At 68.0% G+C, this 22,780-nt stretch overlaps 1 protein-coding gene across 5 annotated transcripts in view; it reads right to left on the bottom strand.

The window, feature by feature from the left end:
- Positions 1 to 462: 462 nt before the first annotated feature.
- KIF26A (kinesin family member 26A) overlaps positions 463 to 22,780 on the bottom strand; it is a 42,332-nt gene continuing 20,014 nt past the window's right edge. For all 5 annotated transcript variants that reach the window (XM_082449947.1, XM_082449948.1, XM_082449949.1 and 2 more), the window contains 13 exons: positions 20,462 to 20,652; positions 13,901 to 14,090; positions 9,504 to 9,716; positions 8,870 to 8,963; positions 8,313 to 8,575; positions 8,017 to 8,200; positions 7,719 to 7,881; positions 7,215 to 7,377; positions 3,678 to 6,591; positions 2,522 to 2,727; positions 2,395 to 2,415; positions 1,882 to 2,032; positions 463 to 1,707 (listed from right to left, as the gene is read on the bottom strand). In XM_082449947.1, the coding sequence (XP_082306073.1) occupies positions 1,532 to 1,707; positions 1,882 to 2,032; positions 2,395 to 2,415; positions 2,522 to 2,727; positions 3,678 to 6,591; positions 7,215 to 7,377; positions 7,719 to 7,881; positions 8,017 to 8,200; positions 8,313 to 8,575; positions 8,870 to 8,963; positions 9,504 to 9,716; positions 13,901 to 14,090; positions 20,462 to 20,652 (4,929 nt within the window). In that variant the 3' untranslated portion in view covers positions 463 to 1,531. The remainder of the gene's footprint in view (positions 1,708 to 1,881; positions 2,033 to 2,394; positions 2,416 to 2,521; positions 2,728 to 3,677; positions 6,592 to 7,214; positions 7,378 to 7,718; positions 7,882 to 8,016; positions 8,201 to 8,312; positions 8,576 to 8,869; positions 8,964 to 9,503; positions 9,717 to 13,900; positions 14,091 to 20,461; positions 20,653 to 22,780) is intronic.

A 22,780-nucleotide genomic window follows, 5' to 3' on the forward strand; every position in this document is an offset into this window, starting at 1 on the left:
CCGTGGAGTGTCTGCTCATCTACCTCCTGGAAAGGCAGGTGGGGGTCTCCCGAGGGGTCACCATGGCCGCTGCCAGGATTTCCCCAGCTAACATAACCTCTGGGAAGGGGGCCAGGAGCCCACCAGAAAATGCTGCTTCCCATCAGCCCAGCCCCTGCCCCTGGCTCCCTGCCTCAGGACCCCGAGAGCCGGGCAACTCAAGACAGAGTGGCTGGGGAGGGGGACAGAGAGGAGGTGGGGGCTTGAATCCCAGCCTGCAGGAGGACCTCCTCCCGGTCAGTGCCTTCTCGCCTACAACGCTGGTCCCTGCAGGGGCTGCCGTAGGGTTTGTGGGCAGAGGGAGCGTCCCCTGCTGACCCCGAAGCCCCCGGATCCCGTGGACGCATCCCTCCAACGTCCTGCAGCCCCCTCGCCCCAGGACCCTCAGAGGACTGCACGCCCAGTGAACTCAGGAGCCGCGTGAACAATGGATGCATCTTTTATTCACAAATAAAAGCTGTAGCAAGATATTATCTACACATTTGTACAAAGGTTTGGACAACCCTAGAAAATACATGACGATCAGAACACAGAACCCGTAGTGACGGGAATGTCCCGCTCGTCAGCAAGCTCACCCCTGGTCTACATTTGGCAAGAAGCGCCTCCCGAGGACCCGCGCCCTGCTTGGGGAACCCCCAGAAAGAGTCCGGCCGGAGTGACACCTTCCATAGAAAACCATAAAAACATAGATCATTTGTCTTCAAATTTCGACTGCAAATACCTCATTTATAGGCAAAACGATATAAAAATACAAACCTAACAGAACCTTTACAAAACCCTCCCCCTCCCCCTCCCCCCCATTTCTGTGTGTGTTGGTTTGTTTTTTGCTTGTGGTTTTGGTAAGAATTCCTGCCGTGGAAGAAGGCGCCAGGTGCCTTCAGCTCAGCCCTTGGGCGCCGCCCTCCCGGTGACCTCAGAACAGAACAGGTCCTGGGGAGAGGAGGGTCGGCCATCCCCGCCTGGAAGACCCCACCGGCTCAGTCTGCGCAGAGAACACATGCAGGCCGAGGGTCTGGAGACCACCAAGGCGGGCTCTGCTGAGAGGAAACAGCTATGAAAGAAAAGCAACCCTGAATCCTAAACCAGAGCCCGGCGAGCCCGGGGCTGTCTTGCTACATGGAACTGCTTGGCTGTAAAGAAGGCGCGATCAGATCAAACAGTCGGGCCGGCGGCCCCAGCGCACCGTCTGCTGGTGTCTTGAGTCCTTAGCACCAAACGCGAAAAGGAGAGAAATCCAGTCCAAGGTTAAAGGCACTTGCGTTGCTGTCCGGGGGCGATAGTCTTCCCGTGTCTCGCTCGCTCGCTGCTCCGTCCACGTGCTCGGCCGGCCCCTCCCCTGCCTCACGCTCCATCACCTCCAAGACCCGCGGGTCCCCACTCGACCCTCCGCATCCTCGCCTCTCCAACCCCTGCCACATCCTCGCTCCATCCCACGTCCCGTCCTCGAGCCCCCGACACCCCCGTCCCCTCCCCCGTGTCCCAGTGCCCAGCCTCAGACGTCCACCTCCTGCGGCCCCGGGGCAGCGGTGGCGGCGCTGATGTCGAAGCAGGTGACCATCATGACGCGGGCCTTGCACAGATTCACGCACTGCTCCAGGGCGGCCGTGGCGCGCTCCAGGGCCGCCAGGTACTCGGCCGACTCGGGCTCCAGCTCCGGGTCCACCTCGACTAGGGATGGACGGCAGACCGCTGGTCAGGCCAGGGTCCCCGCAGGGCCCAGGAAATGCTTCTCTCCCTCCCAGCCTCTGGGTCCCCACCTGGGGCGGGGTGAAGTGGCTGGACTGGGGGCGCAGGTGGGGTGCAGGCCTCCCGGGGCGTGGGGGGATGAGCGGGGAGACTCACACTGCTCCAGCCAGCGGCCGGGCTCCACCATCAGCCGGCCCTGGGTCTCAGCCAGCTCCTCGCGGAGCGTCTCACGCTTGGCCCACACCTCCTGCAGCCGCTGCTGCCTACGCTCGGCCAGCCGCAACTTCGCACTGACGCACACCGGGCCCTGGGCGGCGGGGACGGCGGTGGGTGGGCTCAGGCACGGAGGACGGCCTGCTCCCAGGGGCTCCGTGAGCCTCGCTCCAGCCCCGGGGCCCGGGCAGGCGCACAGCAGGACCTCAAAGGCGGGCAGGGGTAGGACCTGGGCCCCTCCTGCCCGAGGGGGCTCACACCACGGGCTCCCAAAGCAGCCCGTGCCTTCTGGAACCCGGGCCCAGGACGAGTGGGCACAGCGGTGGGAAGCATGCCCACACCCCGGCGTAACTCCAGGGCACGAGAGCGGTGGCCTCAGGACCCCTCCAGCCCCCCACTCGGCCCACAAGGGCCATCAGATGCCAGGGGTTCAGGGCCGAGCGGGGCCTTTCCTACCTTCTCTGCATTCTGGGAGGGCTGTGGACAAGAGGGCAGGGTGAGGTCAGTGGGCTGCCCTGCCACACCCCAGGGGCCCACCCTGCCCTCCCAGGACCGCCTGCCCCCGGCCTGCCCCAGCCCCGACCTCGGCCGGGTCCTCCCCCGGGGGCAGGCGGTGCCGCTGCAGGCGCTCCACGTCATCAATCTCGTACACCTTGATCTCGAAGGGTTCCTTCAGCGAGCCAGCCAGGGGCAGCGGCAGGTCCACCCACTGGCCGGGGAGGCTGGGCTTGCGGCCCAGGGCAGCAGCATCGGGCAGCGGGGCCGGGATCAGCCGCCGCCGCTGCAGACCTGCAACAGAGAGCCGGGCGCTGGGTGAGCACAGGCCGGACCCCACCAGCCCCCAGCCCAGGACTGAGAGGGGCGCCGGGCTGCGGTTCTGACAGGCAGAGCCCACGGGGGCCCTCCCAATCCTGAAACGCTCAGCCTAGCGCCGGCCGGAAACCCGGCCACCCCTGCCTGCCCCGTGGAACAGATGGGTTCCTGTCCGCCAGCCCCTCCCCCAGCCGCCTCCCGCCTGGACGGCCACACCCTCCCTACTGGACAGCAGCCTCAAGGTCACACCCGCCAGCCCTGGAGGCAGCCCTCCGACACCCTAAGGGGCCACGCTGCTTCCTAATCGCAACCGTCTCTACCCTGGACAGACTCCCAAGCCAGGCCCACGCTTGTGGCACCACCCACATCTCCCAGCACACCCCTCCCTGCTCCCCACGCCGGCCTCCTGCTTTCCCAGCCCACCTTCAGCCAGGGCGTGCCTCCCCTGCCCCTCCGGAGGACATCAGCCAGTGGCCAAATCCCCCCAGCCACACACAGCATGAGAAACAGGCCCACCCTACCCGGGTCCCCAGAGACAGAAGGTCCAGGAGGCGGAGGCAGGAACGGCACAGCAGGGGGCTCCCAGGCAGCCGGGCACCAGCCCCGGGGGGGAGCCCCAGGCTTGGAGCCCCAGACCCAAGTCCTCGCCCAGCTCCCCCCGCCTCAGCAGGGTGCCCTGTGTGAGCCCACCCCTGCCACCCGCTCCGAGGGGACGGGGACCAGCCTCAGAGGCAGCATGGGGATCAGAGAAGGGCACACGCCGGGCGCGTCCACAGATGGTAGGGGCTGCACACACCTAGAGCCTGAACAGCCCCAGGCACGTCTGTGAAACTGTCGAGGGCCGCGTACACTGGGATCCACGGAGGTGGTGCCCAGCTGTCAAGGGCGGCCGGGCCCGGGCCCTGCGGGGGCTGGGCCACACCCACCTGTGGCCCTCTTCTTGGGGGACTTGAGGCTGCGGGAGCGGGCGCCCGGGGACGCGGCCCCGCTGTCGCTCATGGAGTCGGGGGCCGAGGAGGCGCTGCCGGTGGCCTCGCTGTCGCGCATCATGCTCTCGTAGCCGCTGCTGCCGCCGCTGTGGTAGAAGAGGGCCGTGCGGCCCATGGCGGGCGGGAGCTCCCCGCTCAGCACGCTGCTGTTGTCGCTGCCGTGGCCGCTGCTGTAGCGCTGCGGCCGCCGCGGGGCCGTCACCTTGCTGTACGGAGAGGGCAGCACCGGGCCCACGGGCGGCCGCTCCTCGGACACGTTCACGCCGCTGTCGTTGCCGCTGTCTGAGTCGGCCGAGCCCCACAAGGGGCCACTTCGGCCGTGGCCTCCGCCGGCTGCCAGCTCGTTGACACGGCTGTGGGCGGCCCGGAGAGCCTGCTTGGTGCCCATGATGGTGCCCCGGCTGGCCTTGGCCCCAACGCAAGGCACTGCTCGCGGGGTGACCCTGGGGCCCGTCACCGGGCCCCCAGGGGTCCTGCCCGCCGCAGGGGCCAGCGGCTTCACCGAAGCACCCAGAGCCCTGGACCCGCCTGCCGCCGGGCTGCGGCCCTTGCCCCCGCTGGTGGGGGGCTTGGGGGCCCCCACACCCTTGGCCGGGCTGCTCCTACAGGCAGGAGCGGGCCCAGGCGTGGGGCTGGCAGGCGGCACACCCAACCTGGGCACGGCCCGGGCCGGCCTCCCGGGGCCTTCCCTGGCCTTGCTGCTGCCGTGCGCCAGGCCCTCGCACCGCTCCAGAGACCCGTGAGTGGCGGGACGGCACCCCGCCTCTGCCTTGCCAGCCCGGGCCTTCAGGCTGGACGTGGCCCTGGGGATGGAGTGGTCGGCCCGGCCGCCAGGCCTGGCCTCCCCCTCCCCTCGGAGGAAGGCAGCAGCCCCGGCCCAGGCCAGGCTGCCGGCCTGGGGAGGGGCCGGCGCTGGGCTGTTCTTGTGCTCCAGGCTGGACTTGCGCACCGGCGGGGCCGGGGGGGCCACCCCGCCAGGCCTCGGGCAGAGGTCCCCTTTGGAGGCCACACTCTTCTTGCTGCTGGAGGCGGCCTTTGGGCTGCCCGGGCAGACCGCTGCCTCGGCCGAGGCGTCCCCGAAGGATGTGGAGGGCGTGGTCACGCCCAGCGTGGTGGCCCCCCTCCGCAGCGGTGGGATCTGAGCCACGGCCTCTGGCCTGTGGGCTGCCCTGCCCACCTCACAGCCGTCCACCACCCTCCGGGCACAAGCCAGCATCGGGGCCAGGCTGGGGCCCCTGCTGGTAGAGGCCAGGGGCAGCGGGCCACATTCGTCCGCCCGGAGCAGCCAAGGGTCCTCGAAGAGGCCTCCGGGGCCAGGCGGGCCCGGGGCCAGGCGGGGGCTGCCCACACGACTGGCCGCTGAGGTAGTCCTCGGTTTGCGGGGAAGGCTGGAGTGGATAGTTTGTGCCGGGGCGGCCCCCCGTGGAGACGCGGCGTGGGGCTCCCGGCCAGGTCGGCTGGCAGCTGCCGTGGCCTCCTCCGTGGGACAAGGCCTCTGGGCAGGGCCGGGACTGTCGGGTCTGTCACGCTCTGAGAACTGAAAGCTGCCGTCCTCCAAGGGGCCGTCCAGGGTCGGGGAGCCCAGAGGGTCAGGCCCCGCAGGCCAGTCGGGGCCGGAGGGGTCTGGGCTGGCCTGCGAGGGAGGCCGCGGGGCGGGGCCGGGGCTGTCGGCCGCGCACACGCTGACCTGGCTGAGCCACGAGCTGATGGAGGAGCCGCGGCTGCTGCCAGCCCCGGCCGCCCCATCCAGGGCCGCCCCGTCCAGGGCCGCCCCGTCCAGGGCCGCCGCGCCCAGGGCCGCCCCGGGGGCCTGCGAGGTGCACGCATCGAACTCGTCGTTAATGCTGCTGATGATGCTGACTGGCCTCGAACCCGAGGCCAGGGCCTGCAGGGAGCAGTTGCTGCTGAGGCTGGCCAGGCTGGAGGGGCGCCCGGGGCCAGCCAGCCCCCCCAGGGACAGCTCCTCCACCAGCGTGAACACCAGCTCGTCCTCGCCGTTGAGCTCCACGGGCTGCTGCAAGGTCACCGTGGTGGTCAGCAGGCCCCGCTCCAGACGGCGGCCGCGTGCGGATGGGCGGGGGCAGCCCTCCTGCCCACTCCTGCCCACGGGGGGTGTCCGCACCACACCCACACCGTCGGCTCCCCCAGGCTCCTCTGCGGCCCCGCCAGCTTCCAGCTGCCGAGGCAGTGGGGGGGCCGGGCTGGGCAGCGGCCTCCTGCCTCTGCCCCCCGTGGCCTTATCCGGCACAGGCAGCTCAGGCCTGGCACTGCCGTCCTCTCTCTGGTCACCACCAGCCTTGGAGGGCTCCGGGGCCCCCCGGAGGGTATCCGGGCCGGGGCTGCCGCGAGGCGTGCTGGCGGCCAGTGGGGAGCCCACGGCTTTCCTGGGGGCCGCGGCCTCGGGCAGCGAGGGCTTCCTGCCCCCGCGGGCCGGGCTAGCCTGGGGTCCGCTGGTGCCACCCAGGCCTCCTTGGGGGCCCTCGCTGCCGTGGATGCACTCCAGCCGCTCCTGCAGCTCCGCAAAGGTGCTGCAGCGGAAGTGGTCAGCATCACGCGGGCCCTGGGAGGGGCGGCGGCGGCTCAGGGAGGGGATGATGGGCACAAAGTCGGGGGGGCCCTCGCTGTCCGTGAGCTCGCGGTCCGACAGCGCCGCCCCCCCCGGCCCCACATAGATGACGGTGTCGCCGGACTGCTCGCTGCTGGACGAGTAGTCGGGGTCGCCGGGCGAGCTGGCGGCCAGGCGCTCGGGGTCTGGGGCTGCCGAGCGCGGGTGGAAGGGTCGCAGGCGCGGGGGGCGGCGGGCACGGCCTTCCTCGCAGGAGCTGTCCCCCCCCGAGGAGCTGGACGCGTACTGGGGACAGAGCAGGCCCACCTGAGCGGCCTCCTCGCCTGCCCCCCCTTCCCCTGCACCCCAGCCGCACACACCGCGCTCCAGTGAAGGAAGTGACAGCGCAGCCACCAGCCGTGTCCCATCAAGCACTGGACCGGCACGAAAGGTCTCAGGCCCCGAACATAACCGGACCTCCTCAGCAACTTCCAAGGAAGCGTTAAGCCGAGTCACAGGGAGGTGAGAACACGTGCCCTCAGCACACGGCGAGTAAGTGCAAACCCAGGATTCAGACCCAGGGCACCCCGGGGCGCCCCTAACTCCACCCTCCGGCCCGACGGAGGGCTGCCTGGGGCATGCTCTGCTGGACCAGGCCTGGGACGGGTACGGGCCACGGGCATCCCACCAGGCTGCCCTGAGCACACACCTACCCCTGGGCCAGGCGGACAGAGGCCAGGCAACCACAGCCCCCAGTGCCATCAGGTCCGGTTCTGCTTGGGGCGACCTCAAGCGTGGGCCCCGCCGCCTCTGGGCAAGGCCATGTGGGCACAGCCCTGTGAGCCCAGGGCACGCGGGGCCCCAGCACCCCCACCATGCAGGCAGGGGCCCTCGGGGAGAGGGAGGGGCAGGCGGGAGGCGGAGCCAACCTTGACCTTCTTCCTACGCAGGCGGTGGAGGTGGGCGGCCAGCTGCACGGTGCTGAGCGTCTCGGCGTGGCGGGCAGGCGCATCGGAGACGTGGGCGATCATGGTGGTGCGGCAGTTGGCGGTGGCCAGGGTCTCCCGCAGCAGCATGGTGAGCCTGTGCTCCCTGGGGGCCGGGGAGGGGCGGGGGTCAGGGGCTGAGGGCCCAGGAGGGATGCCAGGTGGCAGGCCGGGCGTGTGGGCTGCCGCAGGGCTGGAGGGAGGGAGGTGGGCCTCTTGCTGGACCAGGGCCAGGCCTGGAGCCTCAGGGTCAGGGCTGACCCCCACCTCTGTTCCCCATGCCCTGGGCGCCAGGACCCCTCCCCCAGCCCTCAGGCAGCAAAGCCCGTCAGGTGATGGAGGAGCAAAGAACTGAGGGGCTCAGGGGCCACAGACACACTGGACACGCCTGACGTGGGCTGGGCTGGGCTGGGTCCCCAGGGCCCCGGCCAGGAGTCCACCACTCACCTGTAGGGCACGTGCTTGGCTCCGCTGACCAGGGCCAAGATGACGCTGCCCAAGGCCGACAAGGACAGATATGGCGGGCCCCCGGGGGCCTCCCCACCCCTACCGGGTGCCCCCTCACAGCTGCCGAAGTCGATGAGGTGCAGGCGGCTGCGGCCTCCAGACACTGAAACCACAGGGCAGGAGGGTGAAGGCTCGGCCGCAGGGCACGCAGACCCTGCCCCGTGGCCCACGCCCGGGACAGTCCTGCCGAGAGGGAGGGCGGCCGGACCCACACCACGCAGGCGCCACAGCCACCTACTTCCACCCCTGCCGCACTTCTCCACACGGTACTGGTACACGTGCAGCGTGAAGAGCATGTGCGAGCTGCCCAGGGCGTCCTCGCCGCCGCCGGCCCGGCTGGTGCTGCGCGCAGCCAGCGCCGCGTCCAGGTAGAAGGCCGCCTTCTCAGCCGTGGGCGCCCGCAGCTCGCTCTGGTTCTGGAGCTGCCGACAGACGGACAGCGGGGACGGCGCCTGAGCGGCTCGGGGCCGAGCCGCCGCCCCGCGCGGGCCCCGAGCCCGCGGCCCTGCTCCCCGCGCGGCGGCCTCGGCGTACCTGCGCCCCGCAGACGGGGTCTTCCCGCAGGTGCACCCCCGGGGACTGGGCATCCTGCAGGCTGCTGGAGGCCACCTCGGCCAGCAGGTCCCGCAGGCTCTGGTCCCGGCCGCACACCTCCACGGCCGAGACGCGGACGGAGAAGCGGGCGCCCACCCTCTCCTTGCGCTCGTCAATGAGCCTGAAGAGCCAGGAGATGGCGCAGGGCACAATGCCCAGGCTCTGGGGCGAGCTGTCCTTCCCGATCATGGTGTAGGACTTGCCTGGGGGCCAGCGTGACAAGCCCTCAGAGCCCAGCCAGACCCGGCAGCTGCTTCCCTGGCCCTGCCCGGGGCCCTCAGGGCCAACCTGGGGCCACTGAGGCCCCGGGGGCCTCTTCTGACCCACTCCATGGCTCTACCTTCTAGGCCTACAGGGTTTCAGCTTCCTCTCCACAAGACCCCGCCCCAGGTGCCCACCTGCTGCCCATATGGGATATGCCCACCCCCCACCCCACCCCACCCCACCCAGAAATGGCACGCAGCGACTGCAGAGAGGGGATGGTAAGGGGCGTTTACCAAGGCTCGTGTGGCCGAAGGAAAAAATGCAGCCATCGGCCCCGCTGACCACCGACTGGAGCACGTCGGCCACTGTCCCCGAGCAGACCTCGGCCTGGGGGAGGGGCACAGAGTCAGGCGGCCACCCGGCCTCCCACCACTTCTGTCTCATCACACGCAGACAGCGAGTCCACGAGGTGGCCGGGAGGGCACCCAAGACAAAGGACACAAATATCTCCACGTGGACACACGACACACACAGACCGGACACGGACACACACACACAGCGTGAACCAGCCAGACACAGCTGACAGGCACACGCAGTGTACACGCACACACACGGAAGTCACAGTGCCCTCGCGGCCACGCCGGGCACAGACCACGCCGCACGCATGCACGGCACACACGGGACGCGTGGAGGAGCATCTCTGGGAAACAAACCACCACTCGGAAAGCTTCCATGGGGCATGGGCTCTGAAAAAGCTGGCCTGAGAAGCAGGCCAGGAGCTGGGTGGAGACACCACGAGGGCCGGGGAGGCCAGCGAGGAAGGGGAAACCCAGCCGGCCTCCTCTCAGCGCCTCCCCCCCACCCCCCAGCCCTGGCTCTGCACGAGAAGGCCCCGCCCCCGCCCGAGGCCGCCACTGCCACCCTCACCTGCTCCGAGTCCTGGGGGAAGACGGCATCGAAGGCAAACATCTTGGGAACGGCAGCCGTGGTGGCGTGTCGGGGGCCCGCGCTGCCTGGGGGCCCCGTGGCCGGGTCATAGAGGGTCACCTGCTTCTTCCTCGGGTCCACCTTCAGGAAGGACGTGCACTCGGCCGAGCGCCGGGCCCCCTGCGCAGGCCAGATCCGCAGCGTGACCTTCACCTGGGGAGGCGGGCGGGGCGGGCATCTGAGCGGCTGCGACGTGCAGGGCAGGAGGAGCCTCACGCGCGTCAGGACAGTGGGCCAGGCCCCGGCATGGGGTCCCCGCCGCAGGAACGCGGCGCCGGCACCCCAGCTCCCGGCCAGAGCGCCTCCCATACGAGGTCAGCCAGGCGGGGAGAAAACGAGGGCCAGCGAGAGGAGGGGCTGGCCGGGAACAGAGCACGTCAGCACAGAACCGGGAGCACGGGGAGGGGGGCACAGGACGGAGGGAGGGCGGGACAGAGGGAGCGGACTCCAGCTGCCCCCATGAGCACAGAGACAGAAGGACGAGGACGGTACCCCGAGCGCACCCCCCCTCGACGTGGGGCTCCTCCACACCCTCTCGCTGACTCCGAGGCAGAGCCAGCACCAAAGGAGCTGAACCCAAACACACAGGCCTCTGAGAGCAGGGTCACCCCACACAGGCACACCCCAGGCCCGCCAGCTCCCCGCTGGACCAGCCATCATGGCGACCCACCCCCCAGGCCCGCACAGGCTTCAGAAGGGGGAAGGAAACACACTCAGAGAGGTCGACTGTCTCACCCGCGTCACACAGCCTGCCAGTGGGTCTCCTGAAATCCCAAACCCCAAATCTGAGGGCGGAGAGAGAGGGGCAAGCAGATCGGGGCAGCAAGACCCGGCCCAACCAGATAGGAAGGCACAGGCCCCGGCCCCTCCCACAGGGTCCCCTCAGAGCCCCACGCACCCTCCTCTGAGGGCGTGTCCTCCACCCCTGATGCGGAGGACAGGGGCTGCCTCAGAGCCGGGGCCTCCCCACACCCCCCGACTCCCGACCTCGGGCTCCACACACAGCAAGGTGCAGCCCTGAGGAAAGACAGCCGTGCACCGCGGCCGGGCAGGCCCCGCGAGCAGCTGACTCCCTGCTGAGGGGAGGGACAAGTGCCCCACACCCCGGCCCCCCACGTGTCCGTCCAGCCTCACCTCCTCCAGGGGGCCCTTCCTCCCAGCTCCCAGCCCCAAGCCAGAGGCCTCCAGGGCCCTGGGCGCCTCCTCACGTGTCTGCACCCCAGGCGCGGGGCAGGCAGGAGTGTGTGGAGTGAAGGAAGGACGAACGCACGGAGGGGCACGGGCCTGATGCCTGCGGTGCCCTCGGGGAGAAACGGGATCTGGTGCTTCCGACCCCAGAGCCGCTGGGAACCCCAAGGACACCTGGGGAGACTCAAACCCCACGGACACCTGTGGCAGGCCTCCGGGTCAGCAGGACGCCAGAGGCAATCCCACCGGCACAAAACCCGGGAGGAAGAGGGCAGGATGATCCCAGAGGAGATGGGGATTCTGAATCCCCAGGGCAGGGGAGATGGTGGAGAGACGGAGGCTGGGGTGGCACGGGGGCCCGGGGTGGCGACAGGGCTGGGCTGAGCTCAGGGCCCGACAGGCCACCAGGCAGCCTCTGCGAGTCCCCCAAACACAAAAAAAGATGCAAGGCTTGCCCGTGCTCCCCACCCACGTTCATGCCAGCTCCGGCGGCTGGACCACCAGCCCCAAGGCCCTCAAGGGTACAGAAGGCTCAGAGGGGAGGGGGGCCAGGAACCAAGATGCAGGAGCCCAGAACAAGCTACACTGCAAACACCCCAAAACCCGCACAGAGAACAAACACCCTGGGCCACGCATCTTGTGTGTGGCCAAGGGGGGGCCGAGTGCTGACAGGGCAAGCCACCCTGGGGGAGGGCCCCTCCCAGGAGAAGGCACCAGACTCCGGTTTCCGCTGGAGGACACCGCCCTCCGCTCTCCGGTGAAATCTCCGATTTCTCCACTACAGTGTAAATCAAATTACCAGCCTCATCTCAGAGCCAATATTTTTCACGGGTTTAATTGTAAGTGACAGATACATAACTCCGGCGAAATTGGTTTACCGTGGGTAGTTCACACGAGGCACCATCTACGTCCCTTCGGCATGTGGCAAATTGACATGCAAAATCGCGCCGCGTAAGGAGAGGGGGTCCTCCGGGGAGATGCGGAAAGACATACTTTTCTATTGAGCTCCTCCAAACCTGGGCTCCATTAGGCGAGAATCGATTCTCTTATTCCCCGACAACATGAACAAAACTATTTCATTTCCAAACGCCACTGCCAAGCAGATGAAAATGTGCACTTCCCAGTAATTTTGGGCAATTTTTTTTCAGCGTGAACTCCTGGCCGCTTCAGGAGCCAAATGGGTTCTGCGGATTGGAGAGCGTTCCTGGCGGGGAGGGGACATCGCGTGCGCCAGCCCCACGCCACGCGCCACCATCCCAGTTAAACGCCCGGGTCACTGTCTGCGAGAATCCTTTCATTCCCGCAGGGAAATGACAGGGTCTTCGCGCCACACAAGCATGTCTCCCCCCACTAAATGTTCAGATATTGCAAAGCCCCACTGAATAGCTGCCAGGTAGGGAAAAAATACATTTTGCATAAAAAGGGGCTTCCATTCCTAAGAGACGGCCCAGGCAGTCGTGGGGGGAGGGGCCGTCATACCGCAAGATGATGAATTATCTTAAGTGGCACATTAATGTCAGGAATCGAGTATAATCTAACTTTCTTCTCTCTGACAATATTAAATGCCTTTCAGGAGGCATTTCTAACTATGTGCTATTCGTGCAAATAACATCCAGGGAGCTGGGGAGGGGGCTCTGGGGGACACGGTGAGAGGACCAGGACGGGTGGCCACGGGCTCCCTGCCGCAGGGGACCAGGGCACAGCGGTGGTCTGCCGGAGAGAAGGGAGGAGCGCCCGCCCTGGAATACTTGGGTGGGGGGGCCTGACCCCAGGGGGACGGGGAGGCCTGCTGGAGCCCCAGGTAACACGGCGGCAGTAAGAAAGCAGGGTCTGTGCCACGAGGCTCCTCAACCCTCCAGCCACCCAGGCCTACCCCGACGGGCCGAGTGGCCAGGCCCAGAGCTGCTTAGAGCCCCTTCCCCACAGCCAGCTCGCGGTGTCCTCCCTCTGGCCCCGGCACTCCCACCGCCCGAGCAGGGCCCAGATTCCCCACTTCAGCAAGCTCCCGAGGGACACGTCTACCTCCGTCTCAGGGTGTGTGGGTGACGGGGTGAGGGAAGGCTTCCTGGACGTCCGGACACAGGGACTGACCTCCGGGAGGCCGAGCACAGAGGCTACAGCGGGAGGGCCAGGGGGAGGGTGGGGTGGGGGCCTGGGGAGCAGCTCGGGCCCGGGCAGGGTGCCCCCTGCAGACCCGTCGCTAGGAGCAGAAGCCCCCTGGGGCGTGTCCTAGGCGGCAGGACAGACTGAGTCCAGGGGTGCGTGGAACCCGCCCCCCCAACTCTGCAGGGGTTGGGCCTCTGGGCGCTGGAAAGGCTGGACCCGGTGCCCGGCGGGCGGCCGCCCCTCTCGGGGGGCAGAGCGGGCAGAAGGCCAGGGAAACGCGACGGGGTGCACGCTCAGGGCTGGGGTCCAGTCGTCACCCCAGAGCCGTGTGGCCCTGGTGACAGGCCCAACCCCGCTGTGCCTTGGTCTCGCACCCTCCAGAGGCACAGAATCCCCCCACTAATGCACTCACACAGAGCCGCACACGCAGGCCCCGACCCAGACTTGGGGGGCAGTCACAGGCAACCCAGATGGGGCCAGGACAGAAACCCGGTCTCAGCCGAAGGCCACAGGAGCCAGGAGGCAGCCAGCCCGTGACTGGGCGAGGCCCTCCTCCACTCTGGGCCTGCTTCCCCGCCTGAACCCGGGTAGCATCCTGACTCAACTCCCCCACTTCTCACGTCAGGCTGCGGCTGGGGTTTGCCGGGACTCTGGAGAGCTGACGGATCCCACCCCTGCCCCCCGGACCCCCTGAGGGCAGCATACCAACAAAGACGAGGCAAGGGGGCTCCTGGGGCCAGACCCCACCCCTGAGTCCCGGGAAGCCCTGGCCGTCCCGCCCCACACTGAGACCAGCCCGTGCCCCTGGGACCCCCCCACCCACTCCTTGTAGGCCCACCACAGTCTCCCAGGCTCCCTGCCGCCACCTGGAGCCGTCAAGGTGGGCCTGGGCCTCCGTCGCCCCATCTGTACGCTCACCAGCCTGGTCCAGCCCAGGAGAAGGAAGCTTCCCCTCCATCTCCCGCTCCCCATCCCACACCTGCCCGGACACCCCAGCCTCGTGCCACCCCCCAGGGTCACCCCCAAGTCAGGGCAGGGCCTACCTTTCCGACACTGCTGGGGTTGTCCTTGGCCTTGGAGGTGGTCCTGAGCAGGCAGGGGGGCACAGGGGGCGGCCACAGCTGCAGGACCCCACTGAAGTCCGTGGGGTAGGCGGAGGCTCCGCGGGTGGCGGGGGCCGGCGGCGGGTGGGGCTTCTTGCGCTTGGAGGCCAGGCTGAGCTTCTGGGCAGCCCTGGGGAGGGGAGGGGAGGAGAGGGCAGGGGCGGGAGGCGCGTGGGGAGGGGAGGAGAGGCGGGCAGGCGCTCAGAGCTGTCCTGCCACCTGCCCCGCCCTAAATGCGGCTACACGGCCACAGGTCATTCCCCCCCAGCCAAGCAGGGGCCCCCGGGGCTGGGGCCGCCACGTCCAGCCCCTGGCAGCTCTGCCAGTACAGGCCAGGCGACAGAGGCCCCAGGCAGACACGGGACCCCGGCCCCTCTCCACACCCCGCACTGAGGACATCCCCTTCTCCCCACCCTCCGCCACCCCAAGTCCCCAACTCAGCAGCTGGGGCAGGACGGCACATGCTGGGGTCAGCCACTCACAGGCTGTATGACCCACACGTGGTGACTTAGCCTTAGTTAAGCCTCTGTGCCTCGGTTTCCCCATCTCTAACATGGGATGACATGACTACCAGAAGCCCTCATGTATAGCCCTGAGGAGCGAATGCATTCAAGGCACCCAGCAGAGGTGACACAGACGGGCCTGGGTCCAGATGGCCCTGGGTCCAGATGGCCCAGGCCTTCGTCCGCCCCCCACCCCGCCCGCCTTCCCGGCGAAAGGGGCTGGAGGCCAGAGTAGGGCCGGCTCAGGGCTGAAAGAACCTGCCCACCAGGCCTGCAGGCAGCCCCCCCGCCGCCCCGCCCAGCTGCCCCTCTCCTGGTCCTGCTGCGGCTGCCCTCCTTCTCCCAAAGCCCCCAGGCCCCTGAGTCTCACCTGTGCTCCTCAAAGGGGCCCCACAGGAGGGCCTGCACCCTCCGGGCACACGGCCCCTCAGCCCTCCTCCCACTCGGAGGAGTTACCGGCATTTTGCTTAACTCCTCTCATCTTTCACAGGAGTTGTCTTTTAAGAGACCCCAGGGACCGCTTTCCTCCTAGCGAGGTGTCATCAAGGAAAATAAAAGTAATCTACGGTGCGGGGCGGACCCTTACTAACGCAGTGGGGCGGCTGGTGCACGCCTGGAGGGGGCGGGGGCCTGAGAACGGAACCCACGAGCTGCCCAGACAACTCGGGCCGGGGCCCTCAGCCGGAGACGCGGCCCCGATTCCTGCCTGAGCCCATGCGCCCTAAACCCAAAACCGCCTGAACAGAAGTCCTGCGTCCTGGCCCCCATCCCCACGGCGCCCAAGGATCGCACAAGGGGCAGAACGGGCACTGATACTGTCCCCCAGGCACAGGGTGAAGGGCCGGGGGCAGAGGAACTCAGAAGGAAAGGCCAGGGGAGGCAGCTAGAGCGGGCAGGATGGGGACCAGGGGACGAGCTCCGCTCCTGGGGCTCCTCCTGCCCCGCCCACTCCCAGCCCGGCCGGCTGCCCGGTACCCCGGCCATCCTGGGTTAGGCCACAGCTTGCCGCCAACCACTCCCACGGGAAGAAGCTGCAGCCCGACTTGGAGGACCTGGAGGATGTTAGGGTCCAGCAGGCAGCCCCATCCCCGGGCGCTGCCCCAGGGCGGGGACACCCAGGGCAGGTGGGCTGGCCCTCAGCCTACCTGGGCGGGGCGGGCTGGGGAAGCGGGGACACGGACTGGCGCCTGTAAAGGCGGAGGAGGCCCGGTGGACCGGGCTCCCCAGCTCCACATGTGCGCAGCGGTGCTGCCCCCAGGACGTGGGGGAAGGGGGGCAGCACAGGGCCTGCCCGGCACCAGCCTGTCCTGGGGGGCACCGGCTGGGCCCTCAGGGTGACTGGATAGGTCAGCAGACCCCCATGGCCGAGGTGTGTCCCCCGCTCCCGTCACAGCTGCCTCCCTGCTCCTCCTTAGGTCGGGCAGGGCCACCCAGGGTCCCCGAGGCTGGGGGGGCCACCCTGAACCCCCCAAGGCTCAGAGGGACGTGAAGGCCAGGACGATGGGTAAGGCGCTGGGGGAGACAGGACAACATCGGGCTGCAGAGGCCACGACCAGAAGGCAGTGCTTTGCCTGGTACTCAAGGCCACAGACGGCTCTGCACCCTCTGTGACCCTCTCAGGAACCAGGGTGTCCGGCACAGACCTCAGCCCCCTCCATCCCCCTCAGGTCCCAGCAGCAGAGCACCGGGAGGTGTCCTTCCCCGCTGGACATGCCCAGGTCTCGCCTGGACGGAGGTTGGGCCCGGAGCCGTCTGAGGTCCCGCCAGCCCCCCGAGGCTGGACCGGTACTGGCCGGGCATCTCTGCCCCGTGGTCTGACCTAACTCGGGGAACCCCGTCCTCCCTCCCTCGCCCTGGGTCAGCCCCCGCAGGGCTGGGAGCTGAGAAGCTGCGCCCAGCCTGCCCAGCCCTCCAGGTCTCTGCTCTTACAGGCTTGCCTCACCGGGCATGACTCGGAGGCCTCGGGACAGCACTGTCTCCTGTGATGAAATCCAGCTCCCTTCAAAACCAGGACAAGCCCGTCAGCCACTCGGCAACTACACCTCAGCTCACACGGTCTGGGGGTGGTCTCGGGAGGGTCCCAGCCTTCTGGGTGCACAGACCTGGTTTCCAGGCAGTGGGGGTGGGGGAGGAAGTGATGCCAGGCTTCACAGAGGCTAAGAGAACACACAGGCACCACGCTCAGGGCCACGAACACCCACTGCATTGTTGGGGAGCAGGGATGGGGTGCGGGGTGCTCAAGGCAGAACCCGCAGGGGGCATGTGGGCACGTCTGAGTGCTCTGGCTCTAAAGGGGAGACTTGGAAAAGCAGGAACTTCACCTGCACGCGCAGCTCTCCTCGTCCTCAGAGGACACCTCCCCCGGGAAGCGTGCCCTGATGCCCCCACACTGGGCTTCCCCAAACCCTGTGCCTGCTGCTGCCACGGGAACCATTCCACGCCCTGAGCCACAGGTTTACACGGCTGTGTCCCATCAGGTGGGGGCTCTGGAGGGCAGGGGTTTGCCAAGCCCAGGCCTAGAACACAGGGAAGCTCAGGATGCGGCCGTGAGGGAGGGAAGGAGGGAGGGAGTGAGGGAGAGAATGAGTGAGGGACCGAGCTCCTCCAACCTCCCTCTGAGCCCCCAGCCCTCTCACCTAATCCCAGAGGCCTTTCCCCAGGCTCACTGGCCCGGGTAATTAATTCACGTAAACAGAAAGGAAAACATTTGCCTTTTTACAAAGAAAAATTGCCTCTTCCAAACAAGAAGGTAATTTCACAGGCAGTTGGCCTTGATGGTGAGGCCCTTAATCACCCTGAGGCGACACACGGGCCTGTTTGGGTGTGGGTGGGGGTCAGTTACGGCCAACCCAGGGCTTCCTGCCTGGGCCGCCAGGAGGCCAGCGGACCAGGCCACATGCCGCATGCCACGCCCCACGCCTGCATCCCCCCACCTCGGAGCTGCCTGCTAAGGGGGCCTACGCCTCCGAGGCCGAGGCCCACGGTCCTAGCAGCCCTGACCTGGACCCCTGCTCCCTGCCATGGCCTGCTCGCATTTTCCACGTCACCTGGGAACTTCACGCTGAGGCTACGAAGCTGCCTCGCGCACCCTGCAGGTGAGGGACACCTCTCCACGGGGCCCTCCTGCCCGTGCGCCTCTGGGCAGCACCCGCTCTGGCTCTGGGCCTCTGCCAGGCGCCACACCTCACGTTCCGTGGCCTGGGCACCCGGGCAGACGTGGGAAAGGGGGCTCCGCTGAGGCTGCAATGGGGCGGCGGGGGTGCCTATGAGTGCAGGGGGCTCCTGCCGCCGAAGGAACCCACCACGCCCCCTGCCCTGCACCTGCCCAGAAGACCCCCAGCAGTTCTTCCCACGCCATCTAGATTCAGGGGTCCAGGAGGTGAGCCCCGGAAAGGCCCAGAAGCGCGGGGAGGAGAGAGCGCTAATGGACGCATCTCGGGGGAGGGGAGGCTGCAGAGACGGGAAGGACAGCGACATCACACAGCGGGGAGTGGGAGGACTCGGGAAGGGGGAGTCAAGGTCACCAGAGCCTCCGGAGAAAATGTAATTACCGGCGGCCCGGCCTTTTCAGGACTCTGGTGGGGGATGGCACGCTGAGCTCCCGGTCACAGCCGTGGTCGCAACGCCCGAGCGACCCACCCAGCCCAGCAGAGGGGTGCAGGGTGCCGGGCCTCACCCCTGTGCCCTACGCCCCGTAACAAGACCCTGGGCACCAAGCCACCCACAGAATCACCCCCACCTTGGCTTGCCCCCAGCGGGGCGAGGGGCTCGGAGTGGGTCGGGAAGGCCCGCGGCTAGCGTGCCCGCAGGGAGTGCTCGGGGCCAGTGGAGAGACCAGCTCCTGACCCCACCCTATCCCGCCTCCACTTGGCAAACACCGGACTCCTACTCAACCCTCAAAGCCTGTGTCCTGCGACACTGCTCGGCCCCTTCAAAGGTTCCATGCTGCCGTCAAAGGCTGACAGACCCCACCCCGACCCCCGACTACCAGAAACTTCCGAGGGGCAGGGCACGGGCTGGGTGTCAGCTTTGCCCTCCAGATGCCCAGTGAGGGATGCAGGTGGAAGCACGGAACATGCGCTCAGCTCGTGCCCGAGGCCCCCCAGGGTCCGGCAGCTCCTGGTCTGTGGGGACTCTGGACAAGCCCCTTCCCCCTCTGAGCCGCAGCCCCACAAAACAAAGAAGGGCGCATACAGCTGAGAGCACCCCACCTCACCCCACCAGTGAAGGGCGCCACAGCCCCAAAGAGCAGAGGGTCTCGGGCCCAAATCAGGCACGAGCTGGAGACGGTGTTCCATCAGCAACACCCGCCCCACGACGTGGCCCATGACCCTCCGGAAGCCGCTGTGACTGGGGGGATCCAACAGGCTGGAGGTAACGGCAGCCGGCAGTCCCCGCCCCCCGCCCCACGCCTTGTAAACCAGCCCCCAGCCCCCAGCCTGAGCGCTTGTTTCTATGGTAACTTCCCAAGGTCAGTGGAGGCAGCCTAGCTCGGCTGGAGACAAAAGGCGCACCCCTCCTGCGGGCCCTGGGTCGCTAACGAGCCAGTGTGGCCCCCAGACCCCCGGAGCTGGTCTTCCTCGTCAGAGGGTCTCAGGCTTGAAATCCCCCTGCGAGCACGGCCCAATAGAGCGCGGCCGCTGCCCAAAGCCCAGGGGCAGAGACTACCCGGGCCAGGACACCTCCCGAGGCCCACTTTGCCCCTCTCGTCCCCTCCACAGGGCTCCCGGGCCCTCCAGGAAGGCCCCACCCGCCCCGCAGCCAGAGTCCCAGCCGGGCTCTCTGCATCTAACTGGGGCGGTGAGCCCGCACCGGGCCACGATGCTGAGCTCACCAGCCCGGCGCCCCCCAACGCCCCACCGCGTGCCCGCCACTGGGCCAAGCGGACGCGGACGCGGCGCAGGCTCCTGGGACCCGGGGACCAGCTCATCAGCGCCCGCAGGGGCTGCTAACAGGGCAGTGACCCGTGCTGGGCCAGCCATCACCGCTCATTACCACCGTCACATCCTGCATTCCCCGCACCGCAGGGGGAAGCTCGGAGCCCAAGGGCATCGCCGGGGGGCGCGCAGGTGGGAGAAGGGACCCCCTGCTCCCACGCTCCACTCCCCCCCACCCCGCACCTTGCTCACGCAGCGCCCTGGCCTGCCAGGCCTCGTCCACGCCAGCCGACGGCCCAGAACCTGGTGTCTGCGGGGCCACGCAAGGCATCCCGGGGAGGCGGACAGAGCAAACGCTGGGCTCCGGTCGGCCCCACGCACTGGAGCTCGGGCCTGGGACGGGGACCCACTCGGCTCCTGCTGACGGTGGAGTCGGATCTGACAGCAGAGCCGTGAGGGGATGTGCCAGCAGCTCCCCAGGAGGGGGAGCCCGGCAGGCGGGGTGTGGGTACAGCCAGCCCCCAGGACAGCCTCCCCAGCTCACCCCAACCTCCTCGGTCGCCCAGGGACGCTCCCCCGGGGCCCGTTCACCCCTGTGCTCCCCGACTGCAGGGACAGCTGCCCTGAGACCTGCCTCGTCTGCCTCCCATCCATGGCCACCCTCTCCCTCCCGCCGGCGCTGGCTCAGGGCCGCCCGAGGACATCCACCGTCCACAGCTGAGCGTCCGCCCGCTGGGCCAGCGTCCTCTCAGGGCCTCACAGACATCAGCGCACTGCACCTCTGAGGAAACTGAGGCACAGAGAGGACAGAGAGGTTACGTGAGTTGCCCAGGGTTGCACAGCTCGGAGGGGCAGAGTTCAAACCTTGGCTGTACCCCGCCCCCAGGGCGAGAGGCCTCCACTCACACTGCCGTCGATGTGGCGCCCTGAGAGGCCGGCCGGACGGAAGGACGGCTGCGAGCTCCCCTTCCGCTCGACTGCCGGCAGCGCGAGGCCACAGATCTCCCCGGGGAAGGCCCGCAGGCCGCCAGGCCGGGGGCTGAGGTCCCCAGGCCCCCTCACGCTGTCCGCGTCCAAGCTGCCCCCAGGCCAGGCCCCGGCCCTGCCCCAGGAGGACGTACCTGAGGAAGAAGGAGGCTGCAGCTGATGGGCCCGTGGAGGCCCCCGCTGGGGTGCCCGGGGCTGGGGTGACCAGGGCCGTTGTGCAGGCCCCGCCGCGGCTCCACGTCTTCGACGCGCCATCAGGGCCCGCGGAAGGGGGGCCGTCCCGGACCGTGTCTGCCACCGCCACCGCGGCCACCGCTGCTTCAGCCTGGAGGGAAGCAGGGAGCCCGCATGAGGGACAGGCACCTGTCCCTCACCGGGGCGCCGGGGAAGCAGGCCCGTGCACCCCGGAGCCCAGCAAGCTCCCTGGGCCCTGCGCGCACGGGACCAGCCGGCTCAGAGAGTGGCCGGAGCACAGGTGGGCACAGACGCCCGCCCAGGGCCTGGACTTCCCAGCCCCTCCCCCTTCCAGTTCCAGAAACACAGTGACCACAGTGGTCAGGACCGATGGACAGGGACCCCCCCCACCCCTGGGCCATCTGTCTGGGAGCACCCAGAGGCAAGACTGAGAAAAACCACAATAAATATTTGTCACGAGCACTGATCGCCCCATGTATGATAATACATCGTCTTCCCATCATCTGAAATACTACTCTGGCATTTCCAACTAATTAGTTAAAGTAAATTCCGGAAAGGGAGACAGCCTCCTAACGAAGCACAAAGGTAATTAAACGCTCCCCGGGACGGCGCTGGCAAACTTGAGATCCGGCCACTGTATATTACGTTCATGCGCGTGTGTCGGGCCCTGGACCCCCAGGGCAGACCTGGCCCTGGAGGGGGGTGGACGTCGGCCACCGCAGCCCCATCCCCTTCCCCAAGGGCCCCAGCCTCCAAGGCTCCCCAGGCACCACAGCCCGGTCCCTGGGGCTTCTGGCTTCACTTGGCCCTGAGCCCTGTCCGAGGCGTCCTCTGTACCTGGATGAAAGGACAGGGGTCTGTCTGGTGACCCTGCCCGTGAGGGAGCAGCCACACTCTAGAGGGCCTGGCGTCCTCGGGGTCTCCCAAGCGACACGGCCACAAGCCAGGGTGGCGCTTCGGCAGAATAAGCCATCACGGGCCCCAGGAGGAATGTTCTGGCAGGAGGTCCTGCCGCCTCACGGCGGCATCTCTCCTCACCACGGCAGAGGGTCTCACCCCACCCAGTCCGTGGTCAGCACCAGCTCCCAAAACCCCCCTAGGGACACAGCAAAACCATGTCTGCAAAGGAAGTTCAAAGGGAGCCCCAAACCTTAGGCTGGACGGACGCCAAGCACCCCCACCTGGCCCCCCTGCAGCACCAGCAGCACCCCCAAGGCTGCAAGGACAGGTCAGTGGCAGAGATGGGCCAACCTGGAATAGTCCAGGCCCTCACCACGCACTGTGCTAGCGCACCACACCCTGCCACCTGCCTTGCATCTGCCTATAGGGCAGGAACTCCTATGCATCCCTCAGAACCCAGCCCGGCCAGCCCTCTCCTTCTCCAGGCCACTCCCTGTGCCTGCCCTGACCTCCCCCAGCTTCCCCCAGTCTACCTAGTGCTGCCCACTCACAGAGAAACAAGGCCAGGCTCAACTACACAGCACCATATTCTCCCATCCCCCAAGCTTGCATGAGCACCTAGTGCATGCCAGGAATCAGGAGGCCCCGGAGGGAGTCTCTACACCTGCCCGGTCTCCTCCACATCCATGGCACCTTGCCTGGCACATAGTAGGTGTTCAGTAAATCTGTCCTCCAGAAGCACAAGGCATGGTAGGGACACGCAGAGCTCATGGCCAGGAGGTGGGCCCTGCGCCCCAGAGGAAGGGGGGGCTGCAGGAGCAGAGGGGCACCCGCTCACGGGGAACATTTCACAAGCGGGGGGGTGGTCAGCCAGGCCTAGACCTGGGCAATGGGAACCAGACGCTGCTTCTCCTCCAGGCAGCTGTGGAGCTCAAGGCAAATGTGAGTGACGCAGGGCAGCCAAGGTCCCGACAGCCTGGACGCTGCCTGCTTCCCCTGCGGCCTTACACGCACGTGACGTGCGATGCTCCCTCACCTCAAACGTCAGTCCCCTTTCTGTCACTTAACATACGTGCTCCCCATGAGAGATCTAAACTCCTTTGTCGAGCAGAGCGGTGGAGGACAGGACTGATGTTAAAAGCTGCGTCACCCACAGGGCCTGGCCTGGGTCTGGCTGAGCACACCCCCTGGGAGCAGCACACGGCCGGGGGCTCCCGGGGGCCGGGGCAGGGCTCACCCCCGCAACGCCCCTGGTACCCGCTGCTCCACCCGGCCCGAGGCGGGGCCCGCGTCCAGCGGCCCAGGCTGCCCCGGCTACGCTGGCCAGCAAGGCCGCCTGGACGGCAGGGGACAGGGCT

Source organism: Balaenoptera physalus, assembly GCF_965194825.1.
Source record: "Balaenoptera physalus genome assembly, chromosome: 2".
NCBI lineage: Eukaryota > Metazoa > Chordata > Mammalia > Artiodactyla > Balaenopteridae > Balaenoptera > Balaenoptera physalus.